The 24510-nt window shown below is 32.1% G+C and overlaps 3 protein-coding genes and 1 long non-coding RNA gene across 5 annotated transcripts in view; 2 read left to right on the top strand and 2 right to left on the bottom strand.

Annotated features, from left to right (window-relative positions):
• Positions 1 to 2738, bottom strand: part of GILT1 (Gamma-interferon-inducible lysosomal thiol reductase 1) — a 28677-nt gene extending 25939 nt beyond the window's left edge. Inside the window, exon 1 of the mRNA XM_074120772.1 lies at positions 2531 to 2738. Within this exon, the coding sequence (XP_073976873.1) occupies positions 2531 to 2587 (57 nt within the window). The 5' untranslated portion in view covers positions 2588 to 2738. The remainder of the gene's footprint in view (positions 1 to 2530) is intronic.
• A 674-nt stretch (positions 2739 to 3412) lies between these two features.
• Positions 3413 to 4786, bottom strand: LOC141450394 (uncharacterized). Its single transcript, XR_012456091.1, has 3 exons — positions 4646 to 4786; positions 4401 to 4547; positions 3413 to 3707 (listed from the first exon to the last, which is right to left on the bottom strand). It is a non-coding gene; the product is annotated as an uncharacterized lncRNA (long non-coding RNA).
• On the top strand, positions 4774 to 10426 carry l(2)10685 (5-methylcytosine rRNA methyltransferase l(2)10685). Of its 2 annotated transcripts, none has more exons than XM_074120755.1 (9): positions 4774 to 5012; positions 5087 to 5266; positions 5355 to 5569; positions 5635 to 5906; positions 6925 to 7056; positions 8035 to 8195; positions 8433 to 8557; positions 9176 to 9313; positions 10018 to 10426. In XM_074120755.1, exons 1-9 carry the CDS (start codon positions 4926 to 4928, stop codon positions 10160 to 10162), a joined length of 1455 nt encoding a protein of 484 aa, XP_073976856.1. In that variant the 5' UTR covers positions 4774 to 4925; the 3' UTR covers positions 10163 to 10426. The 2 variants fall into 2 exon arrangements, with proteins under 2 accessions (XP_073976856.1, XP_073976857.1); XM_074120756.1 differs by having other exon boundaries at positions 4832 to 5012; positions 5118 to 5266.
• Positions 10427 to 11643: 1217 nt separating this feature from the next.
• smid (nuclear valosin-containing protein-like smid) lies at positions 11644 to 24219 on the top strand. Its single transcript, XM_074120751.1, has 15 exons — positions 11644 to 11833; positions 12648 to 12771; positions 12885 to 13009; positions 13423 to 13508; positions 14237 to 14345; positions 14433 to 14633; positions 15606 to 15740; positions 15912 to 16131; positions 16211 to 16493; positions 17444 to 17825; positions 19464 to 19631; positions 21220 to 21342; positions 21987 to 22193; positions 22312 to 22548; positions 23462 to 24219. The coding sequence occupies exons 1-15, from the start codon at positions 11762 to 11764 to the stop codon at positions 23516 to 23518; spliced, it is 2529 nt and encodes an 842-aa protein (XP_073976852.1). The 5' UTR covers positions 11644 to 11761; the 3' UTR covers positions 23519 to 24219.
• Positions 24220 to 24510: the final 291 nt, after the last annotated feature.

The following is a 24510-nucleotide window of genomic DNA, read 5'->3' as shown; positions in this document are numbered from 1 at the left end:
ATATTTAAAATAAATAAAAAAATAGAAAGAAATATTAAAACTGTTGTATTAGGGTAGATCGTCGAAAAATTGCAAGAATAAGCGTACTGTTGAAAATCATTATAATGATGATATTTCTCATATAATAATAAACATTTTTTTGCATTCAGCAAACCCTTAAGACTGATATATAGTTAATGCAGGTCTTAGAGACAGTTACGATGATGCTAAGTTTTATAACTGTCCGGTATATTCAAAATAAACGTTATAAATACATGGACAAACAGCGGCTTTATTTTACAACTTTAGAGTACTGATTTTGTCAAGTACCTTGTTTCAGAAAATTTATCAAATGGTAGGCTTGAAATTAACAAGCTATATCTCCAGCTTCAGGATAGGTCGTCCTCTCCTCTTAAACTAAAGAAATGTGCTGCAAACGGAAGGCCGATTTGCGATAGTCAAGTAACTCACATATCTACCGGCACATAAAATCAGGCCTCATAGCGTTGGATCTAAATAGTCCTGATTATCGACAAGTAGTAAGCCGTCAAGAACGCCTAAATAAATGGAAGAGGAGCCGCTCGGAATCTTTTGTAACCAAGCAATTCCTTTTCACTGCTGGTATTCTTATTTCCCATACAGACAATGTCAAAAAAGTGCGTCAATAATAGACTGCGACTAATCGACATTTCCGATGCAAATGAGATATAGCCAAAAAATGAGAAGGGTTGAGACCTGGTGGTAGAACTGATGGAGCTCTACCATCTTGGAATTGCAAGAGTGACACTCATTGCTCAATCCTGAGGTCGCCTCTTGTGTACTTCGTCAATGCAGGAACGCATTATCTTGCTCTATCAGGAAAGATAATTAAAGAGACCCAACACTCGGTGATTTTAGTTACAAAATGAATAGTCAAGAAATCTTCTAAAGCGGTTGGACAGTTACTTTCCCGCTTTGAGAATTAATGCTAAAAGAGAGCAATACCTAAATATTAAACATTAATAATAATGCCCTAATGACAAAAACCCAAGCAGTTGATGTGCCCCCACCCAATAACAAATTATATGATAAAAATAAGTGAATGTCACGTATTCCATTAAATTATTATTATGATTAATTTGCCTTACTGAATTTCCAGACGGAAAATAAAAACTGTTCGCATAAATCAAAATTCAATAAAAAAATAATAATTCATCAAAGATAATTCATTATATTGTCTCTTTAAAAAGCTAATCTTATGACTTTAATATCGAGGTTAATCTAGATTGGTGTCATTGGATTGTAAGCCGTTCAATGATAGCATAAACAATCATTTATTATATTCTAAGTAATACACTTAACTTATATATTTATTTTGTGTAGATTTTTTACAATAAATTTTTATAATAATTAAATTTAATAATAATACCGAGCAGACAAATGTTTTGTTGTTTTTTGTTTGCTTATCAAAGGGTGTTTGATTAATGCCGGCAGGTACTGACTACCACACTATAGATATAAAAGAAAAATGACATATCTGTAAATCCCAGTTTGTCACTTCAATAATTATTAAATATATGCAACAAAACTGAGGGGTTGACTCATTCAATTGCACACAACGCAGCGCTAGCATCAAACCCAGAAGAACGATTTAAAATTTTAGATCTTGAATTTTCTTAGAATTTCTCTGGCAGAAAATAGCTACCCTCCACATTCCCAAATTTTCTTTTCACTTCCGGAACTGCTCTTGTTTCCCAAAGAAATGATAGCAGGGAGTAGTTTTTAGAGTTAGGTTTCTAGTTTGGAATAACTGCTTCCTAAACTTGGAACTATGTGAATACGTACCCGATGCTTATCAGAAAGTGTATCCAGACAGTCTCACACTGTTGCTTATCAGAAGGTGTATCCAGACAGTCTCACACTGTCTTGTATTAACTTCGAAGGAATTGATAATCAGAGAAAATGTCGACTCTAGGAATGGATTATCCTTAACTTATGATTTCAGCAACTTGCTTTAACTGCAAGACTATGAACAGTTTTCTCACCTTACCGTGATATGCCTTAGATTATTAGCTCCACTTACTCTCGGTTCTGCCCCATTATTTGTTTTGAAAAACGGGAAAAGCACCAAGTGTTGTCGCCTGACAACAGTTTTTAGGAGGGATCTTTGCGTTCAACTTCTAAACTTACCAAATTAGGGACGGAAGATAATATTGCTAAACCTTTTCCACATCTAATGGAGTTAAATATATACGAGAATAAAAGAAAATAGAAAGGTCATTTATCAGAAAAATCAGTTTAAAAAAGAAAAATTGGTGATGTTCTGGCACCCCGTGAAATTTAAAATTCCAGAATCTGCACAAATGCGATATTTCCATATAAAAGAGAGAGCATGTTGAAACAATGTGTTAATCAAGCTTATTAATGTAATTTTTTACAGGTACACATAGATGATGTTATATCTAGACACATATATCTGTTGATACAAGGCCATTAAGTAAAATGTTAGAGGTATATTTGTTGCCTATTTCAAATGAAGCGTTAAAGATAAAATATTAAAATTAAAACATACTTGCGCATATGCACTCCCGGCTGCAATGAAGACAATGAAAAAGGCAAATGTACTCATTTTTGCCAGTAATCTATGCAGAGTATAATCCTAAGTTGTAGGTGTGGACTTAATATGGTGTTACCGGCTTTGTGGTAAAGTAAGCGAGTACTCTTCTAGACTGACTACAACGTTGTCATCCACCGCCACTGCGACCGGTATGTTTCTCCTCCTTCGCTTCCACACAATCTGCCCCCCTCCACAATCTTGCGCCTCTCCATTCTTTTCCTTCTTCAACGGAAAGTAAAAAAAAAATTAACTACTACTGGCTGAATGTATAGGTGCCTACTTACTAAGTGCCTGATGGCTGACATCTTTTTTTTTTCTTTTTTTTTTCAAAGAAAAGTTGCCCATGAATAATAAAAATTAAAAAATCTGAAAAACTTGCATGAATTGCTCTCATTCAAGTTATTACTGTTTCAAGAGAAATATTTAATACAAAAACGCGTTATTTTTTTACTCAAATGAACGTAAGGAAAGTCGGGGTAGTTAATTGAGCTGCAGGTGGATTATGTTTTATTCCCATCAGATCAACAGGCAGCCATTCTCGCAAATTTACTTTGAACTCACTGTCATAGATTTTCCAGAAATCCAATAAATAAATATATTATTTATCATCAAATATATTATTTATTATTTATCATTCCATGTTTAAATAAAATCAATATTGCTGTTTTCCACATAATCCCCTACCCCAACACTTGAAAAGTCTAATATGCAAAGTCGTTTCCCCTCTTAACAGATTTCCTTAAAATTTGGAAATTTAGCAATGCTTTTAATATTACATTATTTAATAATATTATAATTTAATATTAAAATTTGTAGGCGACAGAGAACTTATTCTAAAGAAGCATACTTAAACTTACAGCCTACTAAGAAGCACTCGAAAAACTATTGTTGGACAAAAGTTTCTAATAAAATGATGCATATCAATATTAAAAATAGATATTTTATTTCCATTAAAAACATTTCCATATTTCTCAGAATTTACAAAAATCTTTTGGGGAACGCTCATGGCTTTATCTTACTATTGTTCTTAAAGTTCTAATTCAAACATTTTTTACAAACACCAAACGTTTGAATCATATTAAACACTAAGCTCTTTAGAAAAAATCTTCCTCTCTCCCAAAGTTTGAATTCTCTGGAAAAATATTCCCAGTTAATGTTGCAGAGATATGTATTTGTAATCAATATAAAAGATTAAATTAGTCGTGTAATTAAATAAAGAAAATTCGTGAAATACGGAAAATTCAACTCTCTAAAGTGGCACTTTCGGTCCGCCGACTTTCATCAAATTTGGAAATTCAGTCTGAGTGTTTTTTTTATTAATGTTATACAGGTGGCAAGCCAATTACAGTAAACAGAAATGGTACGTTAGAGTAAAGCCTAACCACCTTCTCTCTCCCAGAAGTGGCAAAAAAAAATTTACTAGCACGCTAAGTTAAGAGAAAATCGTACTGCATTAAAAAAAAAAATCCTTAAAAGTCAAATTTCTAGCTGACTGATTTTGACCAAAACTTTATTGTGGTATCCTCTGTTGGAAGCTAATCTTAAGTTTAAATTTTAACTCCCTTTGATTTTTAGTTTTTGAGGACGTTCGGCACACACACACACACACACACACACACACACACATATAAGAACGTATAAATTTACTTTTTCTCCGACACTGATATGTGTGGATTCCACAATGCGGAATTCAACATTCTTAGGGCTTTTCATCCACCTTGGCATTCTATATCTTTATCTGAGAAGCCATCCTTCTCAAATAGAGACCCCAAATATATCTCCCAAATAATGTAAAAGTTGTCTGAAAAGATGTGAACTTTCTTACTTTCATAGCTTTTTTCAGGTTTTCAACAGCACAAGCCTTAATAGTAAAATTTGTGACCTGATGATTGAATACATTGAAGAGATTTTCGAGAAGTCTTTGAAGTGTATCTCTGAAATCCCTTTGTAACTCCGGCCATTTTGAAACCATCTGTAAACGGAACGGTAAATGGTCTGCATGTAGTCCAATCAAATCTCCAATGCTCTTAAGCTCCCTCGAAATAGGTTTCAAAAACTAGAATTTCTTACCAGTAAGTATTTACATAGTATTTACCGTGCAGATTTTATTCCTTACATCAAACTTTTTAAACTACGTGAATATTTCATAAGGAGAACTATGTGTCAGCTTACATAATTCCGAAACATGATATCTGTAAAAAGGTAGTGAATTCGAATAATGATGGAACTGTATTAGCGAAGGTTATAATAGCATTGTAACCACTTCACATTGTTAACCTTACCTGCTTTTTAACTGCTCCCAAGTTGTGCTTTTAGTTAGTTACCAATAAATCGGGTAATATCGCTCGGAATGTCTTGGAAACTTCTAACAAATGTCAGATTTCTATTTCAAAACTTTAAGGCGAAGACCATGCATAGAAGATGGAAGAGCCGTTCGGTAAGAAGTTTGGAATTTAAAAATAAATAAATTTCGGTACAAAAACAGTTATTCAGTTTTATCTTTTATTTAAGATTAAGAGTAAAAAAAAAATAACATCTACAGATAAAGCGCTGGAATATTTTGATGATTTTTATGGAAATGTTTTTAATAAAATGTGGCCTTCAGTCAGATTAGCTTTACTTTCATCACAGAAGTACGTAGCCGTTGTTAATAATTTCAGTGATACCGACCGAATTATACCACACTTGGAGGTAAATATTTTTTTTAAAAAGAATTATTTAATTAAATAAATAGAAGAGATTTCTTTCTTTTGTGTGTGTGTGTGTGTATTTTCAGTAGAATTTAGGAGGAGTGAACATCCGTGACCATTTTGAGGTTGAAAGGAGAAAACTGAATGAAACTAAGCAAAACAAGGGTAAAGAGAAAAATATACGTCTTGATGTGCGCAAAAGAGTTCAAAAATTTAGTGAAGGAAAAAAGGAAGAGGAATTGACATCACTATATCCCTCTAATGAAAAATCCTATGTTGCAGCCTCTTCTTTGGGTGCGGAAAAGTAAGTTAATTTTAAGTAAACCAGGTTTTTTTTCTCATTATTTTTACTATATTTTAATGGTTTAGGGGGATATCTGAAGATAGACTAATAGAGCCCTCTTTAGGCATGTCTGCATCAGCATTATCTGAGTATATACCTGCATCTGCTCTTAAAGGAATGGAAGATTGGATGCTGGAATCACAACATTTTTCTTATTACGCCGGTAGTCTGGACTATCCAATCAGGGTAATAGAACAAGATATGTTGGAATTTCCAGTACATTTAAATGCATATACTTTTGAATTAGGAAACGTTGAACGATTTCCATCTCCTAAGAAAGGATCGACTGGCGTTTCTGGTGAGTTTGCAAAATCTTATTTGACTTAAATTCTTAGATCTATATTTTGTTTTAATTTCTATAAATTAATTCGAATAGACCAGTCGTCGGCAACCTATGACCCACTGGTCACCTAGTCACCCACTGGAAAATTTTAGTGACCCAGTAAAATTTTCCCAATTACGACGATCTGAAGATATTCTTGCCAACGAATTAAAGTGTGCTTGTATTGAGATGTACTGCAAAATGTGATGAAATTCTATTATAATGCAGAGAGTACACGTTTTAAACATGTACTTTTCTGCCAACATTTTATAATTTAGTATTTATTGGAGTTTTCGAAATCTGTAGTTCTTTTACTGGATTTTTTGTTCTTTGCTTTTCTCATTCCCAAGTGGGTGGGGGGAGTGTTGAATTATACATTTATTATGAATAATTTAGGTAATATATTGCAGAGTCAATGGGAATTAATTGGGGAAAAGAAAAAAAGTTAAGATACAGAGTTTATGGTTTTCAACTTTAATGTAATTATTTGATTAAAGACAACAAAACCTACATTTGTTTTAAAGAGAATGCACATGAAACATACATATATGTTTATTTTAATGAAATGTGGTTGGGACGGTTTTAAGAAAAGAATTGTGATAAATAATAATATGCAGGTAGCATACTTTTATTATTAATTTTTGGCTACCGCTGAGAATCCTAGCTTACAAAATCGGCAGTTATATTTCTCCTAAACCTTGATTGTTAAAAACTTTATTTTTCTCTTTTCGCTGCAGTCAATACCACCTTCAGACTTTATTTATCTATTAGTTATGATGGAATTAAACTCCGGAACCACGAAATAATACAAAGAAAATTATGTGTTCTACAACGTACAAAATCAGCGTTATTATCCAGCACTGCCGACCTAACCACAGTTTCACACATTAAAAATTTATTCTTCATTCACTCATATTGTGTTAATCAAGATCTTTAACATAAAGTAGAAGCTATTGCTAGTTGCTGCCCGCTAATATTTTTATATTTTCTACAGATTATTACCTACTTAACGGAGGTTCCTTGTTACCTGTTCTTGCCCTTGACTTAAAACCAGGAGATGATGTCCTGGACTTATGTGCGGCACCTGGAGGAAAGGGATTGTTATGTATACAAACACTTTATCCAAGTGAGTTATAAAAAGTTCTTTATGTACATATTTCTTCTTTCTTGGCATTACAGACCACTAACCATTAAGGGCCCTAGCCTCCTTAATTTTCCATTTGATTTTTATTTACACTCTGATTACCAAAACTAATATAGGTTATTTGAAGTTATGGCTGTCTACTTGAACTAGATGCAAAAAAAAAAATTCTTGGTAATCTATTCTCCTGCAACGATAACGAAGTTATTCACATCTCCTTAAGATCGTTGAAAGATGCAAAATATCCTTAACAACAATTGCGCACTCTCTACTTAACCAGTATGAGGACTATAGACCTCAGACAAATATAGTAGTACCGACGCAGCTGAAGATTAAAAAAAGATAACATTTCGAATCCGCTATCTATTTTAGAGGTTCTTAATATATATTGAACAGCTACAAATTTAGACGAAAAGTGCCTAATAGTAGAATAAAATTTTATACTTGGTGTAATCCCATGTAATTAAACTCAGCAACTGGTTAAATAACTTGTCCACTATAATAGAAATTTTTAAGACAACAGAGGGCACGTTTTTGAAAACAGTCCCAAAGGACTTACTTGTCAAGGTTTACAGTCAAGAATTTTGATTGCGATAATTTTCCAACTTTAATTTGTGAATCTCCCCAGGAGAGCATTACAATGTCTCTTGCGTACAGAATCAAAATCTTTAACAGAAGTGATATTTATACCTTCACGTTACTGTCTTCAAAAAACAGGACTATATTGGACAAAAAATAAGGCCTAAAAGGAGGAAGCTTAAAATAAAATCTTTCCCTGTAACAAACCTTCCAAGATTTCGAACTCCCTAGAGACCTGACCTTCGCAAGCCATGGGTCATTGTAGCAACACCTCTTTATAATTCGCCTTAATTTCTAATCTTAAAAAAAAAATTAATTATGTAAATTGTGAGTACACACCAGTTTTTTGTTTTTGTTTAATTAAAACAAATGTGTGTTTAATAGGATCTGTTGTATTAAACGATGTGTCAGGATCTCGAATTAATAAAATTAATAGGGTTATGCACGAATTTTTGTATAATTTTGAAGAAAGAAACCGAAAAGAAGAAATAGTAATTACTCAGCTGGATGGTCGTATGTTTAATTTGGAAAATACATTTAACAAAGTAAGATATTTGTCTTTTTTTATTTTGATTATTCTGCGATTATAAGTTTTTGTTTCTTTTTTTAAATTTTCAAATTTTCAAAGTTATGTTGGGAGTGAAAATGTTGAACTCTCCCTTACTACTCGTATATTAGCTAAACTCTGAATTCTAGAATCTGATTAGCGGTCAGATTTAATTTATCAGGTTAATTGTATGTGTATATATTATTGAAATGCAAAAAAAACAAACTTTTTTTAGATAATAGTGGATGTACCCTGCACTTCGGACAGGCATTCTGTCACAGAAGATGATAATAATATTTTTAAAAATGACAGACTAAAGGAGAGAATTAAAATTCCGGAATTGCAATCTGAATTGTTAATGTAAGTGCTAGTTCTATTTTTATTTTTTTATTTTATTATTATTATTATTATTATTTTGCTAGATATCTGTTACCTGCAGGTATTATTTGTTTTAAAAAAATGTTATTCTAATAAAGCTGAAGAATGAAATGATTTAACGCGCTGTACAATAAACCATTTATATTTTTCTTTTAATAAACACAGAAGTATTTTAAAACATCAAAACATAATTATTGTAAAAAAAAAAAAATTAATTTATTAATCTAATCAAATGGTTAATCTTTAAAGTAAACTGGTTTAAGGTTTTGTTTTTTAATCTTGAAAGAGTCTAACGAAGATTCACTTCAAACATGCTATAGGCTGTAGTTAGAATAAATTAACAAATATGTACCTTATTTTTGTTTCAAATCTGTATGAGTATAGAACTAAATAAATAAGTAGAAAAATAAATGTTGACGCAAACAACTACCTTTTCTGATCGTAACCATATGGTAAAAAGCACGACTGTGAAAAAACTAAATTTTCAGACTCTCCTAGTTCTAGAAGACCTGCTTATAGAAAAATAATTTTTAAAAAAATTAATTTTGATTTTAGCTTTTTTGATGTTGAAAATTTTACTACTTTTTTTTTTTTTTTTAGAAATGCTTTGAAATTGGTAAAAGTTGGTGGGATTGTTGTATACGCCACTTGTTCTTTATCACCAACCCAAAATGATGGTGTTATTGCACTTGCCTTAAGGAAATTATCAGAGCAGACAAACAACGAATATGTTGTCATGTGAGTAACAATAAAAAGTAATAGTAGCTATTTATTTTTTTTTGTACATATTTAATTTTGTTAACATTTTTTAAAGACTTTTGTTTTAATTCCGTTAGAAGTCAGAGTTTAGTGTTATTCTTTTATTGTTGGAAAAAAAAAATCGGCTCTAATAATTATTAGCATTATTGTGTAAACACCTTTAATGGCAACTTAGTAATAATAGTCATCCCTAGTGGTTACCACAGTTATCGATATGCGAAAAAGAAATGGTTTTAGTTCATTGGACATGCGAAGGATTTGACATTGAAGTTTTTTTCTGTAACTCACAACTAACTCTCATTACAACGCCCTGAGGACGACAATCAATTTGTCGAAACGTTGGCATAAAGACTAAGTGGGCTCGCTAGTTTAATCCTGAATTGTTCACGGTCACTAAAAAATAAAATAAATTCGTAAATTTTAGTAATAGAAGTATTGTAAAGTTCGAACCATATTTTTCTTTAAAAATTAATTTAATTTTTTAAATTACATTAAAGTACTTATTCAACATTAACTTTTTTGGTATAGATAATAAATAATGTTGATCATCAATAGAGCGTTCGCTTTTTAAAATTACATTCCTCTATGCACAACGTTCGCTACGCGCTTAAGTCACCAGGTTAAATGAGTTTAAGAAAAATACTACTTAAATTAGTTGTCAAATTACTACTATCACTTTACAGAGACATGAAGAAAGCTTTGGGATGTTCAGGCGAATTGTATAGATTTGGAAGTGAAGAGATACAAAAATGTGGTCACTTGGTATTACCGTATCTTCCAGCAAATTTTGGACCTACTTTTTTCTGTAAAATTGTGAGAATAAAGTGAACCTGAGAGAGTATAGATGATGTAAGTTCAGTATATCCTCAGAGACAAGGTCAAATGTAGGAATCAACAACAGAAGTGCCCATCAATTTTGACACTCCTAAGAGTTTGGTTATGTTGTTGTTCAAAGTTCCAATATAGAAGAAAAAGTGTGTTTGCGACAAGGTTACCGTCAATAAAATTTTTACTTTTTACTTTTTTACAAAAATGTATGTATTTACTGAAGGGTTATACCAAATTTCAGTGAAGAAATGTGTTTATTACCTACTTTGTATTCATTTTTTAATGAATTTCCTTAATACAACCTTTGTTTTTGACTGCAGTAAGCCCGCATGGTATGCCATTCCTTGCGTTCGAATTAAAGAAAAGATAAAAAAACAAACTTGGCTCCAATCTCAGCCTTGATGGTTATTATATTTTCTCCCTCAAAAAATATTTCCGTGGGCCGAACCAAATAATTGGATGGAGGTGGTCTGATCTGTAGAGTCGGTATAAAAGAACTTAAATGGCATCAAATTCTAAAATTTTCATTTAGAAGGTGGCCCAGGACAAAACAAGTTTGCGATTCACTAAAACGGTATAACGCCAGACTATTTTTGAGTGCAAACTATCTAGTTTTAGTGGTTTTATGTTTTTCCAGTGTATTTTTTAAACAATTTTATAGTATTATTTTTATGAATAATGAGATGTCATCTGGTCTGTAAGTCTTCTTGGTGAAAATAGAATATTATTTTCGTTATTACCTTTGGCATTAAAAGTTAAGCTATTATTTTTCTGTAAAAAGAAACCTTGAACTCCAGTCATATACACTCTTGACTTCGGATTATAAATATTACTTCTACGAAGGACGGCTTTGTCCTGGTTAGTAAAAATGTTTCATGTCGGCTTCCGATAAGTAATGACTGTAGATACTTAGATACCTGATAAGAAGTTTTAATCCCCTCCAGACAAAACTAATTAAAGATCCTGCCTGGTTTTATAGTCACTTGTACTGGATTGCTATAAACAGTGGTGAAAAAGAAAACTTAGTAAAGTTTAAAGGCTGTTACTAATTAGAAAATAATTGTATATAAATTGCTTTCAAACATTGCCCGCAAAGCTAAGAAGTATTACGGTATTGGGTAAGATTCCCTGACTTATTTAATTAATTTAATTGTTAGTGGTTGATTTTATTTAATGGTTAATAAATGAAATTTATAGCAAATTACGTCGGCTTGTTGGCTCCATCTGTGACCTAATTTGGCAGTTGGCTGTAAAGCCCGGCAGAAGAAATAGGCATTACATTACTCATTTCAGTATAATGTACAATATTACATTTTAAAGTCGGAATTAGAAGGATATTCTTAAATTTTTCTTAAGAATTGTAGAAAGTGAAATTGAGGAGTAGTTCAAACCAGATTTTGAATTATATTTTGTGCACAGTTCAGTTCGTATTGTCTACACAAGGTAGTGCTGCTTTGTCAGTTTATTGGCGCAAAAATCTCATGCTACAGTCATGTTAACAATGGCGCCTTCCAACCAGCGTTGTGTTTGATCTCATGATGTGGATATGTAGCGAACCTATTCTTATTGCTGAGCTCAGACTAGAAGTTTTGTGAAACTATGAAACCACCACCTAAGAAGATGAAATCAGTTTATTTTTCAGATAAAGTATTGTTCAACAGAGTAGATAAAGTAAGAATTATTTTCGCCATTTTTTTAATTATGGTTCATTGATTTCTCTTTTAAAAGATTAGATTTTTGTTTTATTATTATTGTTAAAGAACCAATTATCCACATTTCTGCAGTTTTATTTTCAGAACATTCATTCATGGTTGTTAACGAAAGTTATTTGTAACTTATCTTTACTAAGTTTGTGATTTTCTCAGGTGCAATATTACCCTCAAGTTCATTTAGCTAACATTCATCTATCTCAGCTATTTATTTGTATTTGAAAAATTGTTGGTTTACTTACTTAGTAATTATGTAAATAATGATATACTAAATTCTTTTCTATTAAAATAATTGTTCTAACAATTCCACTTGGTCCGAGAAGTAATTCTTTTATCATTTTATATTCTTACTTCTTCTCGATTAGATAGTATACTTTTTTCCAGCCCATACGAGTTCCGCAACGGATAACTTTCAATATTTTCAAAATCGGTTGTACCACAGTTTAGGTATCCCGTGATTGTTGATGTCAAGTAAACGTGATTCCAAACTAATTTCATAACAGAAAAAAAAACATGATTTTATTATTACACTGGTAATAGTTATTTGAACTGTAGGAACAGATTGTATGAACGAATTCATCCGAATCTCAGTTCACTTCATGCAAGCTTTGAAAGTGTGTTAAATGGGATGTAAGTTCTGCAGATAGTTATGCGACCGAATACCTGCCAGCTAGTTATCCCAAAATAAAAATCGATGCTTTATCAATTGTTGTAAGGGACTGACTTCTTCAGTAGCGATCTATACCACATGATTAATAAAACTTCTTTGTTTTTAGTATTTAGATGATAATATTGACAAACCTGTGATTGATAAAGAGGCGATGGTGGATGCCCTACGAGAGACGTATGTAGAATATAAAAGAAGAAATAGAAGTGCATTTCGAGCATCTGTTTTTAAAGGTAATTTCATCATGATTTCTACGTGTCACCCTGATTTCAGAAATAAGCTTAATTTTTATAGCTTGTTTAAACATTATAGTGTTATTCTTCTAACAATGATTGTTATTTTATAGCATATGATCTTATAAATCAAGTGATGTCTGAGACGGCAGAATACCCTGCGCGTTTATCAACAGACGATCCTGATGAAGTTGATGACGTTTCTATGGACCCAGATGATAATGATACATCAAACATGGTAGTATTATTATTATAATTATTTTTTATCATGATTAATGCTTAAAATGCTTCATTCTAAAGAAAAATATCTTGTAAAAAATAACCGACCTTCCTGGTCTATTTTCAACATTGAAGAAATTTCGTGATTTGCTTGTATTCATTTCATATACGATAAAATAATCACAATACATACTGAAATAATTCGCAAATTAGAATTCAGAACTTTAAAGTTAGAGAATCGCATGACAAAAATGAAGTGGAGACTAAAAACTTATTGCTAAGTATTGTTGGTGCCTAATCATAAATTTTTTCTCATTCAAGATTTCAAATTGATATCAATTTTTCCTTAAATTGCAAGAAGCCTTATAAATTGAAAGTCATTCCAATAGGAATTCTTATGCTTATTTATTTATTCCCAGAATTTTATTTTAGGAAACAACGTCACCAAACAGAACATCACCTATTGCGTATATTGAATCTGTAAGAAGTATGGCTAATCCTGGAAGCGCTGCTACGAGGTTAGTAGATAATACTTCGCACTTCCTTGAATCTATACAATCTGATTCACTTTTTAATCCTAATGATGAGGATAGAAAGTCGGCGGTTTTCAGATTTACAATTTATGGTAATTCCCGATTTTTACTAAATCGTACTAATAAAGCTTTCACAAGTTATATCTGATCTTTTACCGGAAGCGAACGTAATATAATATTATCATTTTTCCCTTAGATACATTTCTTAAATTATTCTGATGATTGCTATTCTGATTATTTGATGCTGTTTAAAATTAATCGATCTAATCAAACAGCTCCGAATTAATGAGCTTCTCTTTCATTAAATTCACTCTGAAGGAACGTATCAGGCATTATAATATAGAATAATGCCTGATACGTTCCTTCAGAGTGAATTTAATGAAAGAGAAGCTCATTAATTCGGAGCTGTTTGATTAGATCGATTAATTTTAAACAGCATCAAATAAATGAGATTTACAAATGATGGAGATTGGTCAAATTGGATAGGTAGCTTGGTCAAATTGGATAGGTAGCTTTAACTTTGTTGGTTGTTATTAGGGCAATGGATAAGATTAAGTAATGCTTATTGTCGTCACGTTGCCTTTGAAATCATCATCTCCTTAAATCCTTAGGTGTTGGTAAAATAGTTGATTAAGTTCAATTCTAAAATTTATTCACAAAAATAGTTGCTATCATTCACGACATACGATATATTTTATTATTATTTATTTTAGAAACAACACTTCAGAATTAATCAATATTAGCAGCGATGAAGATTGTGATGAACAGCCTTATCCACGGACTGGAAGTGACTTTGCTGTAAAACAGTCCTCTGCAAAATCTGTGAGAAAAACGCTCTCAATTATTTAATTATCAAAAATATCATTATACTGGTAACAATAATACTTTCATTTGAATTAATTTTCTTAGGTGTTGGATGCCCGGTCACTGATAGCTCGTAATTCATCCATCACTATATCTGCTGTCAATCCTAAATCACCAAATAAGAAATTATTAGGAAAGAGGAAATTTACAAATTCATCTTCACTTTTGTCTCAGAAACATTCAGTTTCAGTCTCCATACCAAATTTATCATTTAAAGACTTTGGTGGAAATGTTAAAGTTATAGAAGTAAGTTTGTTTGTTGTTTTTTTAAAAATAAAAACCTTACTATAACACAGTCTGTACGTGATCTTAAAGCATAAATTTATTCTAAAATGACCATGAGAAGGCAAAAAAAAATTCCGACTCCAGATTTTCCAGATATAATCTAAAGATGAAAAAGCGTGAGCATTTTCATAAACAACCAACTACTCCGTCAAAAAAAAATTGAATCTTTATACCTTTAACACTAAGTGTACCTTTATCACTGTAACTTGCGTAATTCGTTCCGCCATAAAAGATAATACATATACGGTAAAATGTAAGGTTGTCTTCACAAGACAAGATTATGTACGTAGATTAATTGGACTAAAAGTAACTTTGGGTTCGAAAGCACTTTAGTTTGCTTACCGAGCTTATCTGTTGATAGAACCTCCTATTAGCTGTATTAGCTTGGATGGTAGAAAGTAGAAACCGAATGAATTATGATAATACCTGGAATTAATACATAATCGCTCAATTTCTCTCGTGGCGGGGTAGGAAGAATTTTTGTTTTATTTGGAGTGTTCAGGTATGCCAATTCCCTAAATAATATATATTTGGACTCGAGGGACCTCAAATCGCGTAACACTGTTAGGGAGCAAAGCGGCTAGAAATATTTCTCTTCACACCGATAGTCGCTCTTTTCCGGTGTCCAGATTTAAATTATAGTAGAAGACTGATATGAGTGGGGTATGCTCTTCTTTCCACTTTGATCCAAAGAAAGTAAAAATATTTAAATTTTATATTCTCTAAGGATTAATTAGCTGATTGGTTTGCGCTTACGCGGAGATAACGGGTTCCAATCTAGCTATTGGTCCTTCGATTTTCTCTTCCTAGGATCTTCTTATAGCTCACTATCCGGAGGCCGGCCGTACACAGAACCCTAAATGTTGACACGCCTTAAATTAAAAAGAAAATCTCTTAATTATATTTGTTTTACATTTAAATTTGTCACTTTAGGCAGTGAGTGGACTTCTGTTGCATTTGAATTATTATGATGTATTTCACAAAATTGGAGTGCCGCCACCAAGAGGTTTCCTCTTACATGGACCTCCCGGATGTGGGAAAACTCTTCTAGCCAAAGCAATTGCAGGTGTGAGTATGACTTCAGTTATTGTTATTTGGCCAATCCATTGATGAGTGCGACTTTTAGATCATAAATAATGTATATTATGTGGAAAAATGCGTAAATTTTTAAAATAACCCTTTCTTTTTTTGCAAATTGTTTTTATTGCTTTAAATGATTGTTTTATTTGCGATATTTAGGAACTAGGGATACCTTTGTTAAAAACAGCTGGTCCAGAACTTGTAGGAGGCATTTCTGGTGAATCTGAACAACGTATTAGAGATTTGTTTACCCAAGCAAAAGAGCAATCACCATGTATTATATTTATAGATGAGATAGATGTAATTTTTCCACCTAGGGAGTCTGCCAGAAAGGATATGGAAAGAAGAATTGTTGCACAAATAATAGCTTCTTTCGACGGTACGAGCCTAATTTATATTTTGAATTTTATTTTCATCTTTAATTGCTAGATGCTATTTTTATTTCATTTTTGTTGCAGATTTGAATGATTCCTCCGATGGCATTGGCGTAGCTGTTATAGGGGCTACAAATAATCCGGACTCATTAGATCCAGCACTAAGAAGAGCGGGTAGATTTGATCGTGAAATATGTCTAGGAATTCCAGATAGAAATGAGCGTAAATTAATATTAGAAGTTCTTTGTCGAAATATGAAAATGTCCGAAGATATATCTTTAGATAAAGTGGCAGATCTTACGCCAGGTTATGTTGGTGCTGATCTTAATGCTTTGTGTAGCCATGCAGGGATTGCTGCTGTTACAAGGTTCGTATTACTTTGTATTTGTAACTTTTGTATTATATTAGTGGGAACAGTAAAAATTAGGCTTAACAATCAAACTAATTTTGTGATTGAACAATTCCGTCAAGTTCGTCAAAAGTTAATCTGGGGAGTTTTTTTATAATTTATTGTTGAATATTCATTATAATAACTAAAAATCGGTTCCATGAGTTGTAATTCTTCCAGTTACCAACAACTTTTTGGCCTCTTGTTTTGTATTAACGTTTTGTCTGATTGGAACTTTTAGGGATTTATTTGTTTTAGAAATATGCTGAAAAAAATTGAACTCACAAATTTCAGTTTCTAAAACTGTAAAACGGTAGAACCCCAAACATAATCTGTTTTGCAAATCTGTTCCAATGCAGTTGATCTGACCACTCTTCATTTTATTGCTCATTCTTCTAGTAGAGTGTCCAGAATAATATGAAAAGGTTTGACATAACTTACTTCAGTTAGCATCTATTGATTTTCCAATTTTCATTGGAGTAACTTAAAAGAGTAATAAGCCCTATGTATCCCAGCTCAACCTTGAACTTCTTACCAATTAATATTATAACTATTTTCTTTATATTTCTAATAAAATTAATTCTATAAATATAAATAACAAATAAAAGTAATCGCAATTTCTCCAGGCGGGGCTTAACTGTGTGCCGAAGCTCACCGTCATATTAACTTTTTCCCATACAGTATAAAGTAACTCGAAGTGGACGTCTCTTCCACTTGCCAGAACGCATCATCATACCTGACCCTAATTTTTGGAATAGTATGGATACTGTAATCTGAAAGCAGAACAGAAAGGCCAGATAGTAATAAAATTAAATACAAATTTTCATTTTGAAGAATGTTAGTTGGTTTAATGAAAGAAATTAAAAAACATTACTATGATAGCGTAATATTTTTTCTAATTAATGATTTCTTAACGTTTTATTTTTCAGGGCACTTTTGAAAAACAGCCATACACCAAATACTCAGACGAAAAGTATAGAAAATATTCCTTCAGGAGAAGAGGAGAGTAAAAAAGAAAATCCTCCAGAATCAGATAAACCTACAGAAAGAGATATAGAAATATTGGGCACTTCGTTTGGCCAAAAAAAAGATGAACAAAAAAATTGTGTTTTTGCTTTATTGAAAAAAGTTTTTAGTCTAAAATGTCAAGAAATTGACACTATGTGCATTGAAATGCAAGATATAATGGCTGCCATAAAGTCTGTTCAACCCTCTGCCAAACGAGAAGGCTTTGCTACTGTACCTGATATCAGTTGGAACGATATTGGATCTTTGAAAGAAGTCCGAGAGAAATTAGATATTTCAATTATGGTAAGAATGATTTTTCGCTTTATTGTTCTCAATTATATTTGGAAACCTCTGTAGAGCAGCAATTTAATTAAAGGCTTTCGCAAGATTTTGTCCGAACATCCTCTTCAGTTTCCATAACATTATGTTCCAGTTTTACTCTGAAAAATGTGAACCTTTCTTTTCTACGTGTCCTGATTCGCGATCTTCCGTGCATCATGAATAGTATTTAGTTCTAAACAGAGAAATAGTGACTGAGTAGTGGTAAGCGAAAGTCGTGTGAGTGTGTCCATTAGATTTTTCCTAAAATAGTTCCATTAGAATGTATTGTGTAATTTAAGATAACTACTATTCAATAAAAATACTAGTTTACAAGAAAACCCATTGTGGTGAATGGTAGTGGTAAGAGAAAGTCGTGCCCATAGTTTTTTTCCAAAATAGTTCCATTAGAATGTATTGTGTAATTTAAGATAACTACTATTCAATAAAAATACTAGTTTACAAGAAAACCCATAGTGGTGAATGGTAGTGGTAAGAGAAAGTCGTGTGAGTGTGCCCATAGATTTTTTTCTAAAATAGTTCCATTAGAATGTATTGTGTAATTATAGAAAACTTAACTCGGTACTTAAAAAAAGTCGTGTGAGTGTGCACATTAGAGTTAAAAATTAAATAGGAAATAAAATATTGGTCAGTTGAGCCGAAAATTACCGACAATAACCGATCGCATTCGGCTTGTTAGATATAAAAGAGAAAGAAAGTCGTGTGAGTGTGCATATTAGAGGTAAATATTAAATAGGAAATAAAATCACTAGCCGAAAATTGCCGACAATAACCGATCGCATTCGGCTTGTTAAAGAGAAAAGAAGAGAAGTGAAGTTAAAAAGTCACGGCTAAGGCTAGTTGGGTTACAGATCCAGTAATTCTTAGAAATCTGCTCTTTTTCTTAGAATTTTGCCGTTCTCTAACCCATCGGTCCTTAATCACATAGGTTTGGACTGACTTTAATACTATGTAGTCAGTTTATCGACTATATCTCAGGAACGGTAAATCGTAGAAATTTCAAATTTGATATTTAGTTTAAGAGACGTCACAGGAAGCTGCTATAAATTTTTCTTCCAATTAGGTGCACCGGAAGTACCACTTTACTGAATAGATTTTTCACTTTTTTAAGTTTTTTGAAAACACCGCTTCTTGGATTTTCTTGAAACTTGGTATAATTATAGCTGACAAATAGTTCTATAACTTTTATAGGAAACATTTTTCTGTAATACTTCAATTAAGGGCAGTTTTGGGGAAGGGGTGTGGTGGGTCAGTCTGTTAGAATGCGTGTGCTGTAATATACTCTTTATGGTAGGCTACTATTTACTGAACAAATATTTTGTATATGAAAATGTACCCTTATCTATGACATCTAATAAATTCAGTTAATGAAAATTTAATGCAGTAAAATTACTTAAATATCAATTGTAATAAAATGTCAAACACATCTTTTCGAACTATTCTAGTGGTCTCTCCAGATGGGGCCTCCTTTAGTTAGTAACTCTGGCACGTTCTTTTCAACTCGGTTTCTTCTTTTCAACAAACCAAATTGAGCTCGTGGAAAACATCGAAAAATTTTTTGTCACTTTGTTATTATTAAATACCTAAATTTTTACTTTTTAGATACCTGTCAAATATCCGAAACTTTTCGAAAGTGTGGGAGTTAGAGCGCCATCAGGTATTTTACTGTATGGACCACCAGGTTGTGGAAAAACCCTAGTGGCTAAAGCTGTTGCAAATGAGGCTAACATCAATTTCATTTCTGTGAAAGGTCCTGAACTTCTTAATATGGTAAAAATAATGTTTATTTATTTTATTTTACATCTATAACAATACAAATTTGTACAATATAGATGGAGAGTGGTAATGTGACTTACATAATTTTTTTGTTAAGGGAGGGGATTAGCTATGCGCTATGAGCACGCGGAGGTCCCGGGTTCGAATCCATCTGCTGACCCATAGATTTTCTTTTCCTAGGAGCTTCTTTCTTCTTTCCTAGAGCTCACTATCCGGTGATGGACGTATTGTCGGTAAAGAGAATTTGCTGTCCGGAGGCCGACTGTGCACTGTAAATTGCTCCGGGCGCCAATAACCTCAATGTTTTTTAAATCATTTTTAAAAAAAGTTGTTTATTTAATTAGTTATAAGAACATATTCCATATTGTAATTTCTCCCCATAATTTAAAAATCTAATTAACTTTATCCGCGCAATTAAATTATCCAAGTGATCCATTTTTCTTTGCCAGATTTTTAATTCAAACGTAGATCAAAAAGAATTCTCAAAAAGTAACCATTTATATATGACTTTTTTAAATTGTTTGCTTATTATTTCTGCTCTACAAAGTGATTACCAAATTGTCGTAACTTTAATGGATTTATTCCACTTGATTTTTTTGTTTTTTTAATTCTCGTTGTTAAGGGATTCTTTGTTGAGATTATTTCCTTTCCCATTTTCGTTGCCCCATCCAACCATTTTTTTTTCCTGGGCTCTCCTCTTTCACCTCAACTGTAGGAATTTTCGTACTATTTAGTTTTTCAATTTTTTCTCGTGACTAAATCATTGCATACTCCGCTTAATTGTCACCAACAGAATTTCCTTTACTCCTTACATGCTTCTTACTATAAAATCCTTTTTGTTTTGATTTTGGAAGGACATTAGGATTCCTCGATGTTGAGTTGGGCAATTGAGTGAGCGAGGCTGTTAATTAACAGGTGCTACTATATGTTGGATAATTTATATATCAGTACCTCGGAGTTGTATACAACACTAAGTCTATTTTCTTCGAATTCTTTTTTTTTTAATGTTTCAAATACAACTTTGCCATCTTTCCAATGGTGCACCATGTCACTAACCACACCGTAGTAAAGAACACATTGGACATTGCGTACAGTATTCTATCATCTTATGTTTCATCATCTTCGATTGTGGTCAAAAGCTTATTGCCGCAAGTATTATTTAAATTTTATTTAGTTAATTGTGGTGCTGTCTACAGTTTGTAAAGATTGGCAGTGAGCCTTATAAAATTTGTTTATAGTCTTAAAACTTTTTCATAAAGTTTAGTGGAAATTAAGTTTTGGAGCGTCATTGAAATAACACATCTTTTGAAATAATGTTCAACATTAAACAGTTTCGTAAGTCTCGTGCAGAGAGAAAGTATGTAGGCATACTTACAGAAATTACTCTTTAAATGTCATGTTATTGTTGTGTCTTCGTGGATGTAGCTAAGTAAGAAGGAAGAATTTTGTCCAATATCTTAGGCAACGTTCGCCAATAATAAATTATTTATTTTTTTAATTATTATTTTCCTTCACAGTTTAAGCAGTTTCTCGCTCTTCTGTGATATTTATTTCATATATATATATATATTTTTTTTTTCAGTACGTTGGAGAAAGTGAAAGGGCAGTCAGACTGTGTTTCCAAAGAGCGAGGAATTCACAGCCTTGTGTAATATTTTTCGATGAAATTGATGCTCTCTGTCCAAAGAGATCAGATTCAACGGAGGTAATATATTTATTTTAACTGTTGAGTGTTTTGCCCGTATTTGCAGTTTTCTCCACAAGAAAAACCCCCTCATTGATTTGAACTCTTACCAATATTTACTTAGCTCTTTTTGATGTCAGCATTTCATGCGCAGATTATATTGCAACAGATTTAATTGTAATAGTTTGCCAAATCTCAAAGCTGTGAGAATATTTTCTGACTATTCTTGTTAATTAATTCTCGCCTATGATACATAAATGAAAGATTTAAATTATTTAATACTAGTGTTTTTCAAGTGCCGTTCCGTGGTCTAATTGTACCTGTCAATGAAAAAATATCTTAAATTTGTTATTTAACGAATCGTAGTTTATTATTCATATGACATGCTAATTGGAAATGCGGTCACCAGAGCACATCCGTCACAAAATAACTTCTTCTTTTTTCTATTGAATGAATTCCTAACAAAACTTGAATTTGGTTAGTAGTTTTGAACTTTGAGGGAAAATCTTTCTGAAATTCTCCCTTCAAAGGCTTAAAGGTTGAGGGAGAAATACTGTATTTAAAGACACGCTTTTGGAATTAAGATGGATATTTTGATTTATTAAACCTCTACTCCGAAAGCTAGTAATAGTAGCCTTAATGTACTATGTATTTGATGCAAACAGGGCAGTGTAAGTTCAAGAGTGGTAAATCAAGTTCTGACCGAAATGGATGGTGTTGAGGACCGACAAGGAGTATTCTTAATGGCCGCTACAAATAGACCGGATATGGTCGACCCTGCTGTGCTGAGACCTGGCCGACTTGATAAATTAGTGTATGTGGGATTACCTAACCCTGAAGATCGTGTCGACATATTGCGTGCCATAACTAAGGTATGATTGAACTTTTAAATAATTCATGGTTGTTTGGAATTTTAGCAACAAAATAATAATAATAAATCGAAGTTCTTTATATCGTTACCATTTAAAAGAAATGCATATGTATTTTCAGAATGGTACAAAACCTCGATTAAGTGAGGATATCAAACTAGAAGAAATTGGACTGAATGAAAAGTGCTCTAGATATTCTGGTGCTGATTTGGCAGCTTTAGTGAGAGAAGCTTCAGTTTTAGCACTAACTGAATTTGTTAAAACTCAGACATTGGATGATGAAAACTGTGATGTTAACATAGCTGCTTCGCATTTTCTACAAGCATTTGAACAGATCAGACCTTCCGTTTCGGAATTAGTAAGTTCCAAAAACTTTAAGATATTAATCTTTTTTACTTTGTTTTAAAGATAAAATTCCGCTAATTTTGCCATTTAGCCTTTGCTACCAAGTTAATGGAAATTCTGTATCTGAAGAGTCTAAAGGTTTACCCTTTAGAAGTGACGAGCTGATTGGTTGGTCAAGGCTGAAAAGTCTGTGATTTGGTTTAAATATGTTTATTTTTCGACATTTCTACTTTTCGTTCATTACACTTCACTTATTTTTCTTATAGTTTCCACTTTCTGTGCAAAATCTACGGCTGTGATTATATCCTTAGTGACTCGAAAAAATTTTAACTGAAAATTTCTTAGATTTGGAATTAGGCGTAATTGTAAGCTGCTGTCTAGTATATCTTTAATCGCCGATCACCCAACGCTACATAGTCTACTTTCGCGATGATTTTCGCGAGCTAGTAGTTTTGAGCCATCTTTTTCTAAGATCTTGACGAAAAGTAGACTGTATGATCACTTTTAAATTCAGCTTCCTACTGCTTCACCTTGAAATTATGAAGTAAACCCTCTACAAACCTTCCGACAATCTTGAATGAATTTCTGATAAATTGTTTAGCTTTGAGCTCTTTCTATCGATTGGCCAAAAATGGTGATTTGAGAGCCATCCAGGCTTGTTAATGGATGTGAAGTCTCTTCACAGACCTCTGTTAGATACTGATTATTTTCTCCTTAGTCATTGTGGTTTAAGGAGGATACAATACATATCCATAATAGGACTCAAGCACCATCATTTCTGCAAAATTTGTGAAATAAATAAACAGACCTACTTCTTTTTTAAAAAAATCACTTTCATTTAAATTACATGTCTTAAGAGAGTTCCTAAGTTAATCAAATTTATTATGAACATTTACATATATTTAATTATATGAACATTTTTATAGGACCATCATCGCTATGAGCGATTCCACGCTATTTACGGAACAGTACAAAACAAATAATTTAAGGAAGTATATCAACAGGATCCGACATCTGTATAAACAATAGCAAACAAATGCCTCCGTAAAGACTTCTCCGAAAACCACTTCATTATTAACTTCCCAAATGTGGAATTATAATTTCGTTATCCACGCGCTAATTCTTCTTAAATCTGTATTATGTAAATAATTCGTGCCCAGTAAGCACATTAATTTTTAAATTATTGTAAATATTTTGTCTCGTACATTAGTGTAAAATATATTCAGATTAGTTAAATGTGTTAACAATTACTAGAAGGTTAATTTATATTACAATAGTGTCGATTAATTTAAACTATAAGCAATTGATGTAGTTTTTTTTTGTTATATTCGTGGCTATAGTTATATTTTTATTAAGAAACATTAATTTACCCAAAACAATAAGGATCTTTAAATTGTATTAACTGATCAAAAGAGGAAAGTAAAATTAGAATGACCTTAATTACCCTGAAGGCTGGGCAGCCATTTTTAAATAGATTACGTATTCAGCTTTTTGTTCAGATTATAAATTAGGAAATTTTTTGTGAAAGCAAAACGAACAGAATGTTAATAAAAACACTTATTTGAATTTTGTTATAATTTTTTTTAATTGTAAACCAGCTGCTACTTTCACTTTCATCTATGTTTATTAAAAAGTTTAATTCTATGCTTGTGATTTAATCTTAAAAATAAATAATTTTTAAAAAGTTTGTCTTTAACCAGATTTCTTCATTAATGAAAAAAAAAAATGTTTCAAGTTTCAAACCCCCAGATCTTTGCAGACGCCTAAAGTCCGCCTTTATCCTAAAAAACAACTTTTCAGACCTCAATCCGCTAATCTAAACATCGGTATTGATATTGGATTTTTCCAGTTCAATTAATTTTCAAACCAATTTAGGCTCGTAACAGTGATACTCCTGACTAAAGGTTGAAAGACTAAAGAGCCGACAGCTAGTAATTTTAGCTAAAATTCTTAACATTTAGTAGATAATCTGCTG

This window comes from Rhodnius prolixus, unplaced genomic scaffold (assembly GCF_049639745.1).
Source record: "Rhodnius prolixus isolate KJV_2025 unplaced genomic scaffold, Rpr scaffold_2, whole genome shotgun sequence".
Lineage (NCBI taxonomy): Eukaryota > Metazoa > Arthropoda > Insecta > Hemiptera > Reduviidae > Rhodnius > Rhodnius prolixus.
Note: the sequence above shows the minus strand (reverse complement) of the source record. Positions and strands in the feature narration are given on the sequence as shown.